The sequence below is a fragment of the Bufo gargarizans genome, chromosome 6 (assembly GCF_014858855.1).
Source record: "Bufo gargarizans isolate SCDJY-AF-19 chromosome 6, ASM1485885v1, whole genome shotgun sequence".
In the NCBI taxonomy this organism is placed as follows: domain Eukaryota; kingdom Metazoa; phylum Chordata; class Amphibia; order Anura; family Bufonidae; genus Bufo; species Bufo gargarizans.
In genome coordinates this window covers 68,968,369-68,987,530 of record NC_058085.1, presented here as the reverse complement: position 1 = coordinate 68,987,530, position 19,162 = coordinate 68,968,369, and the positions used below count along the sequence as shown (strand labels likewise).

The following is a 19,162-nucleotide window of genomic DNA, read 5'->3' as shown; positions in this document are numbered from 1 at the left end:
TTTTCTCAATTTGTTTTTATTAAAAATATTGATCAGTTCTGTCACAAAGTGTTAACAGTTTGTCTAGCTGTGTGTGCGTACTTTGACTTTGTGTCGGTCATTTAATAAACTTTACTAAAGGGTACTTTCAATTTAAAAAAGGTAATGAACACTGTAAGCCACATTCGTATAAGCGATAAGAATTAGGCTATAATGAGTGTTTATATCTGAGATCAGGAGCCATCAGCTGAGCTGCCTGATGGAACAGAATAAAAATTCAGATTTTGCTACTACAGCATATGAGTATACAGTACCTGATCGGTGGGGGTCTGATACCCGGGACCCTACTGATCAGCTGCTCAAGAATGCACCGGCGCTCCATTGTATGGTTCCTCTGCTTGGTATCGCAGCTGAGCTGTGTCTAGGCCTTGTGACCAATAAACGGGTCGTCACTTGGTCTAGGGCATGGGTGTCAAACATGCGGCCCGCAATGAATATCTTTGCGGCCCGGCAGTCTATTATCTCTGAACATGAGCGCGCTGCTATCGGCGCGCTCATGTTTTCTCAGCAGCACAGGGAGAAGGAAGCTGTCCTCCCTCCCCCTGTGCTGCTGCTGCCACCAATGAGAAGAGAGGGGGGGGGGGGGGGGGGGCGGGGGCACTGCGCCACCAATGAGGAGAGAGGGGCGGAGGAGGGGCGGGCGCACTGAGCCACCAATGATAGGACTATTCCCATTTCCCACACAGAGCGGCGCCCAGTGATGTCTCAGCACTCACCATTAGTCCTGGGCGCCGCTCCGTTCGCCTGCAGTGCTCCATTACGGTCTCCTCTCCTGCTCCACATGCTGCTGATTACTATCGGAGCGATGGGAGGAGACATCAGCTTCACTAGTGGGCGTTCCTTCTTCCTGGCTGTAGCGCTGTCCAATCGCAGCGCAGGGAGAAGGAATGCCCACTAGTGAAGCTGATGTCTCCTCCCATCGCTCCGATAGTAATCAGCAGCATGTGGAGCAGGAGAGGAGACCGTAATGGAGCACTGCAGGCGAACGGAGCGGCGCCCAGGACTAATGGTGAGTGCTGAGACATCGCTGGGCGCCGCTCTGTGTGGCCTGATAGTGAAAGTCAGTCTTTAACACAATACAGGAGGCGGGTGCCGGCAGCAGAATTGCATTGCCGGCACCCTGCCGCTGACAGGGAGCTGCAATCAGAGGCAGTTAACCCCTTAGGTGCCGCACCTGAGGGGTTAACTGCTGATCTGCCAGTAGCAGCCTCCTGTATAAAGGGGTAATTTATCATTGGTGGTGCAGTGTTCCCCCCCCCCCCCCCTCAACCCCCCATCCCATTAAAATCATTGGTGGCACAGTGCACCAGCCCCTCTCAACCCCCCCAGTATTAAAATCATTGGTGGCAGTGGCCACAGGGACCTCTCCCCTCCCCCTCATTGGTGGTGCAGTGGCAGCTTCTGATCGGAGCCCCAGCTGTGTAAGCCTGGGGCTCCGATCAGTTACCATGGCAGCCAGGACGCTACAGAAGCCCTGGTTGCCATGGTAACATCCCTGATGCTGTGTGCACAAGGCACAGAGCAGCAGGGACAGTGTGAAGTCCTATTCACCCTGATAGAGCTGAATAGGACAAGGGATGAAAGATCCCAGGTTCTCGCCCCTAAGGCTACTTTCACACTTGCGTTCAGAGCGGATCCGTCTGAGACTGATCCGCTCATATAATGCAGACGGTGGATCCGTTCAGAATGGATCCGTCGTGCATTATATTGTAAAAAAAAAAAAAAAAAATTTTTGATGCGGCCCACATAAACTTTAATTTTGTTTTTTTTGGCCCATGTTAGCCTTTGAGTTTGACATGCTTGGTCTAGGATAAACTGTGAGAAGGCCACGGCACAACGGCGAGCGCCGCTGCCTTCTCAAACAGCTAACCGTTGGGTGTCAGGATCAGGTACTGATGACCTATCCTGAAGCCGAGTCATCAGTATTTAAAGGGGTTATCCAGGAAAAGATATTTAGGACTTTTCCTCAGGGTAGGTCATCAGTATCAGATCTACGGGGGTGCAACAACCAGGACCAGTGACGATCAGCTGTTAGAAGAGGCCTTAAAAGGGATTCTCCAGACTCTCCTATATTGATGACCTATCCTCAGAATGGTCAGACACCCCTGCCGATCATCTGTATGAGGAGATGGCGCATGCAGTGCGCACATGCAGTTTCCCTCACACAGGAGACTGCACGTGCACACGCCGTTTCCTCATACAGCTAATCGTGGGGGTGTCTGACACCCGCCGATCTGATATTGATGCCCTAGCCTCAGGATAGGTAATTAATATTAAAATCCTGGACAACCCCTTCAAGGGCTGCAGCTTCTTCCTAGGCCAGTGACATCACTTTACATCGGCCACATGACCTAGCTGCAGCTGAGCCCCATTCAAGTCAATACCAAAGCACTGCCAGTATACAACAGATGGCGATGTCCTTGGAAAGCTGCCCGGAGCCCGCATCGCACACCAGAGCCCCGGTGAGTGTATCGGCTCCCTGAAATAGCTAATAATTGGGGGTGCTGGGACTTGGACCTGCACTGATGTGATAATGATTATCTATCCCGAGGATAAGTCATCATTATCTTTTCCAGGATAACCCCTTTAAATCTCAGAAACCCTTTTAATAGACCAGGTATACAGGATTAAACAGGCAGCCCGGAGAAAACATTATCTTTGATTGGCGCTGAACGGGTTAAGTGGTTGAACAAGTTGCCAGAACCTTGGTGGATCTCACAATGGAGCGGTGTCCCGGGAGGCCTTGTGCAGGAAGCGAAGTTCTGCTCGTGTTGTCAGCGAAGCTTTCCCCATCAGCCGGACCCACCCTGAAACTTCCTGTTGTCAGCAATCAGCTGAAGAAATAATGCAGGGTAAGCCGCAGACGGAAGCACTCTGCTCACACACAAGAACTGGATAGAGTCTGCATCAAATCCATATAAAACGCGGTTCGGATGAGGACCAAAAAAACACCAGTGTGCATGGGAACCCAGCATTTAAACTTGACGTCTCCCCTGCTAGACTCCTTGGCTGCAGCTTTACCTCCCCTAGCACAGGATTGTGCATCTTGAAATTGAAATAATCCTCATCTCCTCCAACGTGAGAAGGGTGGCTGGTCTCCCCAAAATTGGCAAGTTGGGACAACTTCCCAAATATATATGGCCAGCTTTACAGTACGTTCACATGCAGCACATTGGTTGCACAATCTATTCCACACATCTGAATGGAGTTGTTCCTATAACAAACATGTGGACTTCTGCAAACTTCATCCATTTCTGCAATTAACCTGAAAATACCCTTAAAGGGGTTGTGCCATGCCAAGATATTGACGACCCATCCTCAGGATAGGTCATCAATATCAGATTGGTCAGGGTCCGACTCCCGCCACCCCCACTGATCAGCCGCGTTGCTGATGCAAGCGCTGCAGCCTCTTCAATGTTTACCTGCATGCCGCCTAGTATGGAGTGGCGGTGCAGGCTCATTACAGATTATTTTCGCATTCAAGTAAATGGAAGCTAAAGGCGTGCAGGTAAATATAAAAGAGGCTGCAGCGCTTGCATAAGCACCACAGCCTCTTCAAACAGCTGATCAGCAGGGGTGCCGGGAGTCTGACCCCGACCAATGCAATATCGATAACTAGGGATTAGCGAATCGACTTCGGATGATACAGCAAAGTCGATTCGCATAATACTTCATTTGAATACTGTACGGAGCGAGTACCACTTGGAACCGAACCGGAGTTCGGGAAAAGTTTTTTTTTACAGTAGAAATTAATTTATTAAATTATGCAAGTAATAACTTTGGCTTATCAGAGCCAATACATACTGTACGGAGCTCCGTACAGTATTCAAAGTATTATGCGAATTGACTTTGGATGTTTTATCCAAAGTCGATTCGCTCATCCCTACCGATAACCTATCCTGAGGAATTCTCCACGCTGCACAACCCCTTTTAACTAAGCATACCTACTCGATTAATGGCAGCATCTGCTGAGCGTCTTGTAGTTGTGGGGGCATCCCGACTGGTCCCCAATGACATGAAAAACAGGATTTTTAACATGCGAAAAAACCTCTGTTGTGCCAGAAAATAAGTCAGCATCAGAGGTGACTCGATTCGGCTGGTCCCACGCACCCATTTTGAATCAACATGTATTAAGAAGTCGAGAGAGAAAGCTCTTGGTCAAACGGGTGCTCATTGGCAAGCTCATAATTTGTGTTTGGACATATTTAGGGCTTGTGCCATCAGGATCCCTCCTTTCCACAAGCCACATCAGGTGATATGGCATCAAAGTGAGGGCACCCCCTTTCCTAAACCATAATGGAAAGCAAGCTCTTGTTCTGGCAGATCTGGCCGATGCATTTCATGGTCAGACATTCATTTAATGGTTGGCCACTGCGGTGGAAATGCGTTGTCCCATAGAGCTTTCCCTGGCAATTTTAGTGGATTACTGGACCGATCTAGCAAGCGAGAAAACTCCTTTAAAAAAAAGAAATCTACATTGATGTTGTCTCCTTAGGACACACCAGCAACATGTGACATGTTGGGGGTTCGAGCACCACTGATCAATCACACATAATGATACATCCAATGTTTAGGCCTTCAATCTATATTTCCAGAGAAAAAATAAATAAATCCATTCACGTGTATGCCGGTACTGAACGAGTAGAATTTGGGTGTATGGCTACTTTCACACTGGCATTTTGGTTTCCGTTTGTGAGATCTGTTCAGGGATCTCACAAGCGGTTAAAAACGGATGAGTTTTGCCCTTAATGCATTCTGAATGGAAAAGGATCCGTTTTCCTCCGATCAGTCTCCATTCCGCTTTGCAGGATGAAACTGAGCCAAACTGATCCGTCCTGACACACAATGTAAGTCAATGGGGCTGGATACGTTTTCACTGACACAATCTGGCACAATAGAAAACGGATCTGTACCCCCGTTGACTTTCAATGGTGTTCAAGACGGATTCGTTTTGGCTATGTTAAAGATAATACAAACGGATGCGTTTGTGCAGATCCATGACGGATCCGCACCAAACGCGAGTGTGAAATGCCTATGCCGGTAATGAACGAGTAGAATTTGGTGAGCGTCCAAGTTCATCCCCACAGCGCATTAATGGACGGCTATGCTCTTCTGCATAGAGCTGCAGTGCACCCAAATCTTTTACCATCGGATTTACAAAAGCAGGAACATGACACTAGCGGTGATTAACTAGATGGGAATCCCGAGAACAAAAACCTGCACCCATAAGACGCATACCGGGTCACTCCGAATATCCTGGATTGCTGCAGCCACGTGAGCCTGCCCATTATTTACAGGGTGCTCAGTGTTCTGGCTCTCCGGAAGCATAGATGAAAGCTTGAGAACATGACGTTCTGGTGAGAGCGCGCAGAGCAGCTGACAGCCACTGGTTTCTCGATAAACCCAGCCTCCCACATTCCACATCCTGAGCCACCCACAAACATTTCCAGTTTCTGAGGACTTTCCAGTCACCGCTACGACGAAGCGCGCATACTGTAAATTCACATCATGTTTCATAAAACCCGATAGATCAGTTCTGCCTTGCTTGGAATTTGCAAAAGACTGACCTGCACGCAAGGCAAATGTGGTTTATGAATACAAATGAGCAGGAAGATGTGCCAACCCCCCTACCACACATATAAGGCATGACCAAAGCTGATCTGAATCCACATTAACCCTTAAAAGCCTGGATCTCGTATTCTGCAGCAAATGCTTCTTACACTGGAATGTGGGACAACTGGAAAATATCCACCGTCCCCGATGATCTAGGACTGACTATACACATTAATGAGAGGCTAAACTGAAGCTATGCATGATTTATTGGCATGTCACGGTATAAAGAATGCATTACCGGGGTACAGTCATACTGTGACGTGAAGGTATATTGCTAGGACATGCCATTACTACATGACTGGCGGGGGACCTGACCTCTGCAACCTCCACCGATCCAGAGAATGGAGGGGTGCAGCGCCGATTCATATATATAGCCTTTATTCTCAAAGCAGCGCATCTCCTCTAAAATGAATGGGGCCCCAGTGCAGAAGCAGAATTCTCAGGATCGCAGAGGGGGAGGGGTGGGGGTCGGATTGTATTCGTAATACCACATTAACAAAACAGCCATAAACTGGAAAGCTGCAGTCGCACAGCAAAGTCATTTGACACGGAGCCCAATATGTTGCCGTTATTTTCGGCAATACGTTAGAAAAGATAAATCCATACAGAAGAGGGGCGGTGAGCTGCAACAGGTCAGTCCTGGTCTTAGGGCAGGAAAAGTGGTTGCAGCTCAGCAGCCGGTCCTGATGAACACGACCCACACTACATACAAAATGAACCAGTATCATTAAATATGTCCCAGATCAAACCATAACTTATGCTGTCCTCTTAGAACAAACCCTGTCTACATGCACTGTTAGGTCACATGAACATCATGAGACAGAACTAGGTTTCCTGCTCCGAACACTCCATTACCCAGAGCGTCTGCAAAGAACCGCTCTGAGGACTGACCGGCCACTATGTAATACCCCGTTCTTCCTGCAGTGGCCACTGCTGTACAGATGGGCAGCCGCCAGCATCTCAGCCTGGCGATAACAGTAGATCACTTGGGATTTCTGCTGCTGGACTTGCAGAAATCATCAGGTAGCCAGTGGGTCCTTATTTAGAGAGAGTATTTCTTCCCCTCCCCCCCCCCCCCCAATAGGACTACCCTTTTACAGGGATTTACCAAGTATTTAATATTGATGACTTATCTAAGGATACGGTACGTCATCAGCATCTGACCCTGAACTAGCTGTCTGAAGATCTTCATTGAGCACCGCAGCCTCCTCGGAGCTTACCAAGCACAGCGCCGTTCAATAGATAGCGGATGTGCTCCGTTTTGCAGCGCAGCCCCAATCACTTGAATGGGACTGAGCTGTGTGACGTCACTGGTCTGAGGGAAGGCCGCGGTGCTGACCAGAGGGTGGAAGTCTCTTCAAACAGCCGATCGATGGGCATGCTGGGAGTCGGACCCCCACCGACCAGATACTGATGATCCATCCTGAGGATAGATCATCAGTATTAAACACTCAGAAAACCCCTTTAAGCACTTTAATAGGACTGAGCTGCAATAACAGATACAGCCCATTTTAACCCATTTTCTTTGAAAGACACAAAAAAAAAAACGACTAGTGTAATAAAGCAAAAAAAAATATTGAAAAAAAAAATTAAAAAGTGGACATAATGAAAATCTATTTTAAAAAGGCAGCACATTCCTCGTCAACCTGAAAGTATGGCGTATATGAAAATCCCATTGCTAAAGCTGCAGGGGATTTTCATGGCAAATTACTACAGGGAAAAATAAAATAAAAAAAGCCTTGCAGTCTCAAACCTAAGTGAAAAGCTTTGCAAATCTACTTTCCTGGCTGTGGGCTGGATTTACATGACATCAAAGCAGGCAGATCGAGGTTGTAGACCCTACAGGCCTATATTATTTCAAGCTGGGACAGAAATAGAAGATACAGTACTCATCGGCGCACGATATTGGACGCCTCCCAGAAAACGCTAATAATACAAGCAATATACATTAAGAGCCTGGCGAAGCTGCAGAATGGATGGATCCAAGCATCCGAGGAACTTTATAGAAGTGGATAAAAGTGTTAACACTTACCGCCATAATTAACTCAAAGCCGTGTTTATACACCCGGACGGGTGACTGGTATTTCTGCACCATGGTGCCTTGGTCTTGTGGAAAGTATGACACCTGCAGAGGGAGAAAAACAGGTTACTGCAATGTGTACTACAACCCACATGGTCTTAGACCTGTAAATGGCAAGGAGTGATGACATGTTGGTAGGATTTGCCATCACTTACGCTGGGTTCAGACCTGAGCGTACGCTCTGTATGCGCGATTATACGGGCGTTTGCAATCGCGCATACAGAGACAAGCGAACGCCCATTTTCGCGCGTTCCCGCTGAAGTTTAAGTACGGGAACGCGCGACAAGACGCCCCAAAGAAGCTCCTGTACTTCTTGGGGCGTCAGGCGTTTTACAGCGCGATCATACGCGTTGTAAAACGCTCAGGTGAGAACCATTCCCATAGGGAATCATTGGTTCTTGCCTGTTGAGCGTTTTACTGTGCATAGGAACGCGCTGTAAAACGCTCAGGTCTGAACCCAGCCTTACTGATAAGTTGTCGTCTGGCTGAAGAAACCCTTGGGTAAAAGCCAAGCGTGTGGTGTATGGACCATATAGGACTCCTATTAGGCCTGTACACCATGCGATCAGAGGTGATGAACGCCAAAGGGGTGCAGCGCTCAGATAGATGAGCAGTTCAGTGACTGCGTTTTAGCGGCTAGTGGGGTGGAGGGTTAAAATAGCAACACCTAAACCCCCACTGATAAAAGCTTTCTGACATGTCTGGATCATAAATGGTGCGCTGTAGGAGGGTAACACCCCTGTCAATGCATAGTTGTAAAACGACTGCACTCAAAAAGGCAATGCAGTTAATGGAGGTGCTTTTATCATAATTCAGTGACTGAACACAAGAAATGGGCCACGCAGAAACTACTGCCAACATCTGAGGCTCTCCCGGACCTTGGTCGCAGCCTGCTGTGAAATATGGAGACACACATGTACCAACTGGCTGGAACAAAAAAAAAAAACTGTCTGTATACGAGGGTCTCCATATTCCACATTAGGTTGTGACCAAAGTCCAGGAGGGAGGGAAACGTTGGCCATCATTTTTGTGTGGACCATTTCTTGTGTTCAGTTGTTGGATTCTAATAAAAGCACCTACATAAATGCCAAGAAGGGGTTGTGCAAGAATGGTGGAGGTGGCAAACACCCTCACTGGGTTGGACCTGTGCTTCCTAGTGTTGGCTTCCTTCTCCTCCCAGCCTGTGTTCTCTTGCTGAAAAGATCTGGTTTGATGATGCCTGCAGGCAATCACTGGCTGCGCTATCAACCAGATCCCCTCGTCACGTGACCATTTGTCATGACGTACGGTGAGCCGGTCACCACCGCAGCCAGTGATTAGCTGCAGGTGGTGTCATACCAGATGTTTTAAGGAAGGGAGGCCATCGGAGCATCACAGGCCTGGAGGAGAATGAGCAGGGGGCCAGGACCAGCCAACACCCCCCTGCCCTTTCTTCTCACAATCCCTTTAATAAGCAGACCACTGCAAGAAGCACAGTCCTGGAAATTTCAGCATACCCATGTATTATATGGTCCCCCATTTATTTGAATAGGAATCTTGTAATACCCCTATCTCACTTGCAGGACAAATGTGCAGCCACCCGCTGCTTGCCCCCCAAAGATACCAGACCCACAATGGTCAGTTATTTGCCAACAGGTTCCTGGGGCCACCCAAAAGAAACGGATCCCTTTAAAATGTCCCTGGACCCAAATTTTGCACCGTGGGTGCTTCAGATCCATAGGGTACATGTCAACACAGCACGGTTTTCTATTTCGAGTGCAGTGTGGGTTGGATGATTGCTCTCCTATATAACCGCACCTCAGGTGATTAACTGAAAGAAAGCCGCATTTGTTTCCAGTATTTCTAGCAAAGTACGAGGCGTTCTGAAAGCCCTTCATGAATGTTTCATTCCTAGCTAAAAGCTTTTCTTCCTAAATCTCAGGATTACCGAGCGCAAGGTTGCACAACAGTCTTAGATGGGAAAATAATAAGCCGAAAATGAACAACTCGGCGGACAAGCAGCTTGAGTACGTTCCCCGTAGGTTCTGCTGTAAGCCAGGTAAGTAACTGTGGTGATAAAGGGTTATAAAGACCTGTTCACAAAAAGCAGTGAAAACTGCACAGGTTGCGTTTTTTTAAATAATGCAGCATTTGTCTATGAGTGGCTTTAGTAACATTTCCTGGACTTTTATCACCTATTGACAGGAACCCCTATGGTGTCCTAAATCACCCATTCCACCTCAGTGGACAGCGAGGAGGAGTACCCTGCTGCTCCACTAAGGTCAATAGAAACAGTCAAGCGCTGCACTCAGCTATCCTCGTCTTAGACTTTGAATGTAGCAAGTGTGCTGCTATGACATTCAAACACTGCATGACCGGAGCTGGGATGCCCATGGATCAGACATTCTTTTTCACATTTAGGGGCTTCCCTGGTACTACGTTCACACCGCTGAGGGTTTGGTATAACATACCAGTGCCTGTAAGGATTATCAGCTTAGAGTTCAAGGCAGGACACAGATCCGCACAGCTGCGGAGTGGATTGCCTGGACTGGCCGAGCCGAACACAGCAAGTGGAGGACAACGTCAAGGATTCAAAGACTTGAATTCATGTCGGGGTTCACCCTTAGCAAGGAGGACGTGGCATGTGGAAATAGTAATAGTGAATGAAGCATGCCGTGTGTGGACAGGATTAGACGGCTGAGCGCAGACATGCACAGATGCAAACAGAAATGCACGGCCTCGTCCTCCTGAACACATTCGGCATCTCCGGTGCACAACATCAACCAGGCTCCGAAACGTCAAATTAACACCCGAGTAACTCCAGCATCAGAGCCTTTAATATATATCTTACCTAAAAATAAAGAAACAGGAGAGTTCTGGACTATATGGAGGAGTCGCGCAGAGATCTAGAAAGTGCAGGCTTCACGTAACACATCTGCAAAGAGAAAAGAGGAGATAACGTTACTGACATCACAGATTTCTATTCTACACCAAGTGACATCTCCAGCCTCCAGGCAGTCCGTGTGCTGCGGAGTACAGCTGACATGTAGCATGCACCCGGCCCAGAACATACACACAGCTGCAGCTCCCCACCCCTATTACACACAAGGCCATCTTCAGGGAGTATGACGCAAACTATAGAGAATTTATGACCAAAACAGCTGTCTATTAGGCTAGGTCTGCGCGACAGATAGGGCACAACTACACTGCAACATCTTGCTTAGTAAGGCTAGGTCTACACGATGACATTTGTCGCACCAATGTCGTGCAACAATTTTTATAATCATGATCTACGGTGTCGCACTGCGACTGAAAAATCCATGGATTTTTTGCGACTGTCGCGCCGCAGTATGTCATCATAGACTATCCTTTTCAGTCGCAGTGCAACACCGTAGATTATGATTATAAAAATTGTTGTGACAAATGTCGTCGTGTAGACCTAGCCTTACTAAGCAAGAAGCATGGAGGCTCTGGAGAGTGGACAATACTACCACTTGTCATGGAGGGCTGGATCCCCCGATATTCCCATCCAGGTGCTGTCAGAGTTTAGAACGGGCAGCACCCAGCCTGAACACACCTAATCAACTCAATGGGTGTCCAAACTGAGAAAATTGAAGCATGCACCATCTAGCAAGAATTGTTTGCATCTGTGTTCACCATCAGAACACAGACTAATTTTAATATTTCATCATCCATCTGAAAGGGGCTTCAGCAGCCAGTCCTAGAAGCTCACTGGGACGGGTTGCCTCCACACCGTTAGTCGCTTAGGTGTTGTGAGGGAGCCTCGCCATACTACAGTCTGATGAGATGTGCTGTCAGGCTGCTCAGCCTGCCAGCATATCTCATGTATCATCGCTCCAGCACTACGTATTCTAGTACAGACAGCAATGATGCGATCTGCTGTCATGGCTGAGTAGCGTGAGGGGAACAGGGACGCAGAGTTTTGAATGAATAAAATACAACCTAATTCAATTTGCTCAGCTCCTCTTGCTCTATACCACGATTCCTCTAGACGGCACCATATTTTCAGGGTTGCAAAACAATAATCATACACGGAACATAGGAAGTAATGTTTATAGGCAAATGGAATCACACGACAATAGGTGGAATAGTGCTCACGTCTAGTGGTTGTGCCATCATTAGATAGCCAAGCTGGTGTGTGACCCTCCAAACATGGAAGAACTCAAAACACGAGAAAAGGAACGTGGCTGTACACTGTGTGCATCAAACAAGCTGGATTCTTCATTGGGACTACGCGTTTCATGACCGTACACAGCTCCATTTCTCAGGTTTTGACCCGAGGAAGGCAGCCGAATGCTCTTAAAACGAGTCGTCCCAATTAAGCATCCAGCTTGCTTGATGCACACCATCTGAAGACTTTCGTTCCAGATGCTAGTCTGACGATACCAGATAAAACTCTCTCCTTCCCGTGTTTGTATTTCCATGGTGACAAATTTGTTTAAAGGGGTTGTCTAGATAGAAAAAAGTATTTTTACAGCGGTCCCTGCAGCTACAATGGCCTCAGGATACAATAAATTTCAGCACACAATGGTCCTTCCTGGGCAATACTGAAACCAGACTCAACATACAATGCCAGACACTACTGGTCTGTGGCCCATGTGGCTGGAAGATCCAACAAAATAACATGGCCATTTCAATGGTAAGACATCTATATGACGGACGTGCATGCAGTGGCTGGTGGTCTATTATACCAAAGTGCGGTACTACATGCTCTGTGCTGCCCCTTTTTTTTTTTTTTTTTTTTTTTTTTAAAAAGGAACGTTTATTCAAGAAACAGAGTATGAAAGACGTACAGAACATAAGTTATGCACAAAGTACCGCAATGTCAAGTAAACCGTCACGGGCAGAATGACAGTCAGCTGCCAGAAAAAAACATAACCACTGTTTCTTCAACACCAAACAGTTCTGTGCGGCTCTTCACCTGCGCCAGCGTGCCCTGCTCCTATGGACGCCAGGCGAGGACATCATCCTGTTATTTTTCTTCTACATGTGTCTACTGTTCTGGACCCGGAAGAAGCTCCTTCCAGCAGCTATTCCTGACTTACTTGCAGTGGTTTTGTGCTTTTCCATTTTTTAAATCCATTTATTTTTAATATTTTGAGTTCACATTTCAGGCCAGTCAGCCTGCCCACCTCACACACGGCACAGATGACGTGATGACACAGGAAATACTATCAGATGCCAAGAAGAACCCGGATCTGGAGCGGGAGATAGAGGGACCTTTGCCAACTTAAAAATATTCGCCAGTGCTACAAGTTTAAAACACTTAAAGGAAATGTGTCACCAAAAATTTAGCTACTCCTTTTTTCCTAATCCGTTTTTACTTTCTGATTGTAGTTTTTTTTTTTAATTCTATTTCCTGAACATGATGATGGGGGCGGCTATCTGGCTCGAGCCGTTTTTAACTGCATTTAGAAAGGCTGCTTTACGGCAGCCCCATGGGCCATAGACACAATGGACAGGAGGGGGACCTCAGTCACTGTACAAGGAAAGAATAGATAAGATTTGACAATCACCTATTGTAAATGGTGGATTCTGTCTTATCTAAACACAGAGGTGATATCTGCCATTCTAATCCTACCTGCAATGATACGCAGATAACTGCAGTAAAGTGATCTGTACAGACCAAGAAGTGGCGCCAATTATTAGACATAGTGGCCAGTGCACAAAACTGCAGGATTTTTGGTATTAGTTTAAATATAAAAAGTGACATGGAAAATTAAAAATAACATCAAAAATTATTTAAAAATAGGTTAAAACATTATTATTATTTATTATTTAAGCGCCATTCATTCCATAGCGCTGTACATATGATAAGCGGTGCTAAAGTGCTTTAAACAGCAGGTCATTTTCTGATGAACAAGCTCTATATATTTTTTTGCGGGGGAGCGGAACAGATGCTGTCCGCATCTTTTGCGACCCCATTGAAACGAATGCGTCTGCACCCGTTCCGCAAAATTGCAGAATGGATGCGGACCTATTCATACGATTGTGTGAGTGCACCCTTAAGTATAATTTTTCCCTCGTTTTTGTATGGATGTCTAGGAAAGTTCTTATGACCGGGCCACACAAGCCTGACTCCTGGATGGAAACTCGACCTCAAAACCTGCAGGCTCTTTGCGTCCCTGTATTATTCTTCTGAAACCTTCTTCGTCGTAGCTGAACACACTCGGGCATACATCACCTATACCATAAGACAACACACGAACCAGTATTCCAGCACCAGACATGTCCTGAAGGGGAATATTCTCCCGTCTGAGGGTGCAGCAGCTATACGATGCAGTAAACCTGACGTAGACGAGCTGGTCAGGAGCCAAGCAGTGCAATCTGGACGGATAACTGCAGACATGCATGCACTGACCTCAAAAGAAAGGACATACGGGAATGCGTCACCGTGTTCATTTTGTGAAGGCACGCTGGTTCCCGCGACTCCTGGGACTTGTCCAGTCCTGCCATTAAATTCCTTCTCAGGTACAGCCCTGCATAACACTACAGTTTCTTAAAAGGGGATCACCAGTTTCATAGTGTGGAACCCCCTCAGACAGTAGGGGGGGGTCTCTCTGCTCGAGCAGCCTTTTTGGTTGGATGAGATCCTAAACCTAAGATCAAATTCACATATCAATGCTGCAGGAACAAAAAGTCTGAGCAGAATTAAAGGGACGACTTACTAAGACAATCCCTTTCGACATGCCCAATGGACGGCTGCCATGAAATACCACAACTCCCCTGCCTGCCGCACATTCCCCTGGGTAATAACCGCTTATCGTTTAAGGCTACTTTCACACTTGCGTTCAGAGCGGATCCATCTGAGACGGATCCGCTCATATAATGCAGAAGGTGGATCCGTTCAGAACGGATCCGTCTGCATTATATTGTAAAAAAATTTCTAAGTGTCAAAGTAGCCTCAGACGGATCCGTCCAGACTTTACATTGAAAGTCAATGGGGGACGGATCCGTTTGAAAATTGAGCCAAAGTGTGTCATCTTCAAACGGATCCGTCCCCATTGACTTACATTGTAAGTCTGGACGGATCCGTTTGCCTCCGCACGGCCAGGCGGACACCCGAACGCTGCAAGCAGCATTCAGGTATCCGCCTGCTGAGCGGAGCGGAGGCTGAACGCTGCCAGACTGATGCATTCTGAGCGGATCCGCATCCACTCAGAATGCATTAGGGATGGACGGAAGCGTTCGGGGCCGCTTGTGAGAGCCTTCAAACGGAACTCACAAGCGGAGCCCCGAACGCTGGTGTGGAAGTAGCCTAAGACGTGGATCCACAGCGATCATCTGATCACCAGGCCAGCTTTAAATTAAAGAAGAACTGGTCATGAAGGGAAATCCCTTAAAGAGGTTCGTCCATCTCAGACAATGGTGGCATACCGCTAGGCGAGATCACCGATGTCTGATAGATGCAGGTCTCAGAGGTAGAACCCGCACCCATCTCCAGAACGGAGGCTGCAAAGTGAAGGAAAGCGGACTTGTCCCTGAGCGGCCACCTTCCATTCATTTCTATAGGAGTGCCGAAAGTAGCCAAGTGTTGGCTGCATGCCCGGTCCGCCATCCGTTCCAGAGATAGGTGCAAGTCCCATCAGACATTGGTGGCATATCATAACGATATGCCACCAATGTGCGAGATGGGACAACCACTATGAAGAGAATCTGTCACCAGCGACCTCCCTATCTTACTATTTGCACGTGACGGATCCGCTGCAAACGTCCCGCAGCGTCAGCAGGAATTCCAGAGCTGCCAAGTCCTCACCAAAGGGGGTAGACTTTGATGCAGAATCTATAGCATAAACGCTGCAGGTTTTACTTTCTGCATGGCAAAGGTTGAAATCCAGTGCGGATGTAAATTGTCAAACTGCAGATACACCGCATTCATGTCAGCAATGGCACGTCCACGGCGGATCTGTCCCATGTGGACGTACCTTCAAGAGGAGCAGAAGGGGCCCTGTGACCAGCACATACTGGTTATTTTACCAACTGCAGCGGCATAAAACCAATCAACCATTAGGAGCCAGAGGGCCTGACCTATGCACACCAGTTCATAGAGATTGTGAGTAGGTGACAGGTCCACTGTGATCTGGTCTTCACACCTTTATCAGATGTCCTCAATTCGAAACTGGAAAAATCTGATGCATTTTCTACATGTTATGAGAGCATAGGACGATGGAGAAAAATCCATGACAGTAAGGGCTCATGCACACGACCGTATGCCCTCCGAGACATGCGGTCTGTGAGCGGGCCATATGTCCCGGAGCGGCATACATCGTGCTCATGGGAGCGCACAGCATCACAGGTTACTATAATTCTGTGCGGATTGGGTCCCCCTCGGGACTATTGTCCCGCACTCATAATATCGGAGGGCATACGGTCGTGTGCATGAGCCCTAAGGCTGCAGCAATTATAACTAATTAAAGGTATAATATTTAAGTATTTTAATTTTGTTTATTCCCGGAGAACACCTTTAAAAGGGGGGGGGGGGGGGGGGTGTCCGCTCCTTTTACACTGATGGCGTGTCCTAAGGATAGGCCATTAAGATCTGATCTGAAGGGGGTCTGACCACGCGCACTCCGAGCCACCAGCTGGTCTACAGTAACTCCAGCGCTGGAAGCACACAGCGCCATACACTGTGTAGTGGCTGAAGCTGGTAACTGCAGTGCTGCTCCCATTGAAGGGAATAGGACCCCTGCAGATCTGATATAAAAGGAGTGGACAATCCATTTAATGGAGGGCTGATTCCACCAATACCTGATATCCTTGGCATCTGTCGGTGGTGTCATGAACCTCTCCATCATGGAGCAGTGGATTCGACACCCCTCACAGTCATGAAGGTGTCAAAAACAGACACTTCTTACAGTCATGAAGGTGTCAAAAACTTGTCAGAAACAGGTGTACAGATCTCCCCTCTCCCCCCCCCCCCCCCCTTCCCCGGGAGTCCAAGTAAATAACAAGTGTTGACTTTCCGGTCAGGATTGCTGCAGGCCAGGGTCACATGTACAGAGCATTATTGACCACAACAGATGGCGTGTCCACCTGGCCCAAAGGTTAGTCATACAATTGTAACATCGGTTTAACGGGCTCATCCGGACTTTCTCTCCTGAACCTCCATACACATGCATCCTCAGCCAAGTGTGCATGTGTTATGAATGGGTAGAGCAAGGAAAGCTGCTGCCAGACACTTTATGGTTGTGGTTTTTGACTCTCCACGAACTGGAAATCTACCATCAGCCCAATAGACAGTAGATGGTCGGCCAGTACTACCAGAATAAAAGGATTTGATTAACATTTACTACTAAATCTTCAACTGTGAACAGCCGTATGTTCTGTTAGAAGCTGTGGCAGTTTTTTTTATATCAATTATGGCATAACCCCTATAAATGTGAGCATACCTGTGAACACCATTCCATAATCTACAGATGGGTTGATGGAAGAAGTTGTCACATTGTACATCTGATCTTCAGTTACATCCTGTTTCAGCCAACAGCTGCATTAACAAGTCTGCAGGCTTCAGAGCTGAATTCTTCCGGTGGATCGAAGTCTACTACACAAGGCTTTTATTAGGGAGAGTATCCTTTACACCTCACCAGTTAATGTGGTATTCCCAGCTTGAGATATCCAAAGGACATGCCACAAATGTCAGATAGGTCCTACCTGCACCTCTCAAGAATGACTCTCTCCATTCACTTATATGGGGGTGCCAGAAATAGCCGAGTGCCTATCGGACCCACAACTATTGGTCATTTGTAGAATATGCCAGAAATATTGAGATCACTGAGAAGTAACTGCATTGTGGCATCTCAGCTATGTCGCTAACAAAGGTTTGACAATTTCCTATAAGAATTGCGAAAACAGCTCTGGAGCATATTTAGGACAGGTTCAGTACATGATAAGTAATGCAATGTACTAGCAAAATTACTCAACCTTTCTTAAAGTGGTATTGATGCATATTTCTAGGATAGGACTTTATTTATTTTTTTTTACAATCAGGTGGGGGTGGGGGGGGGGGGGGGTCTGACCTCCATTACCGGTCCAACTCTGCCTCCATGCCACCCACTGTGCAGGGCAACCATAGAAGGGGGGTTCAGGACTACACCAGAGCTACGGCCCTTTCACTCACTATAAGTGGGGGTCCCAGAGGTGGGACCAACAACCAATCCTAAGATATGATGGAAATACCTGGGGGTCATTCCCTGCCCACACCTAAGTAACGTTGAACGCACCCTCACATATACAGCTCCCAGCCATGTAACAAAAACAAACATGTGCATTAGTCGCACTGACCTACAACGTAAACAGCGCGGCTCCGGCGCAGCTGACTACTACAACCATCATACCAGCAACTCCTCACATAATCAATAACTGCAGTCTGTGCATAAGTGTCTCACGGTCCTCGTGGCTGACGAATATGAATGAGCGCAGTACTCATTCAGCAACAGTGCATGTACATGCTGTGTATATTATATATATATATATATATATATATATATATATATATATATATATATATACACACACACACACACATAGATGTAAACATGGTATGTGTACTGCTGTACATTGTACGATGAACACGGCATACATGTGTGTTTGTACTGTATACATTTGTGTGTATGTATACGGAGAAATATATATATATATATATATATATATATATATATATATATATATATATATATATATAAATAAATCTACACACACACACACACTACAATAACATAAGTAATTCCATATACAGAACACACATGTAATATACATACAGAACTGCAAAAAAATAACAAGCACTATATATAATATACCATAGCTTATAGTATTACAGTTTAGTGTATATCTTCCACCCCAACATGTATGTCACAGCTCTCCCACCATTATATAACACACCGGTCCCTAGTTACCGGCACAGGGCGGCGCCGTTAATCCCCTCCATCTCCACCACAAGCCTCCTCTCACCTTGAAGCTGCTGCAGCGGCTCCGTATCCGCCCGGCCGGGCTCTGGTCCTGCTGTGCTACCGGCCACCGATCGCTCAGGACCGCGCCTGCGTCAAGAAGACACGGCGTGACGTCAATGATTATAATAGTCTGCTCCGCCCCTTCTCTCATCTGTTCTTCACATTCTACGTCGTGGTCACGTGACGTAAGAAACATCAGATGCTGGGCGGAGCCGTAAAAAAAGGGCCCGCGTGGCCCCTCCCAGCGGGTGACGTAGGGGGGGGGGGGTTTATGAATGAGGCCTGAGGTGAAGGGTGTCGCAGGGACGCGTCTTCTTTGCGCTATTATGTGTTGTGGGGGGAGAGCAGTCAGTCCTCCTGACCTGCATGAGGCGTACACAGGCTGCCTGCTGTGGTTATAGTCATACCTGTTGTGAAAGGCTGGAGATGTAAAATGGCATGCAGTTCCTTAAAGGGCTTGTCCAGGGTATGATTCATATTTTTT

General features: G+C 47.1%; 1 protein-coding gene across 2 annotated transcripts in view; it reads right to left on the bottom strand.

Annotated features, from left to right (window-relative positions):
- SEC14L1 (SEC14 like lipid binding 1) overlaps positions 1-18,805 on the bottom strand; it is a 42,480-nt gene extending 23,675 nt beyond the window's left edge. For both annotated transcript variants that reach the window (XM_044296994.1, XM_044296995.1), the window contains exons 1-3: positions 18,680-18,805; positions 10,563-10,646; positions 7,685-7,777 (exon numbers count right to left, since the gene is read on the bottom strand). In XM_044296994.1, coding sequence (XP_044152929.1) covers positions 7,685-7,747 — 63 coding nt within the window. In that variant the 5' untranslated portion in view covers positions 7,748-7,777; positions 10,563-10,646; positions 18,680-18,805. The remainder of the gene's footprint in view (positions 1-7,684; positions 7,778-10,562; positions 10,647-18,679) is intronic.
- Between the last annotated feature and the right edge of the window lie 357 nt (positions 18,806-19,162).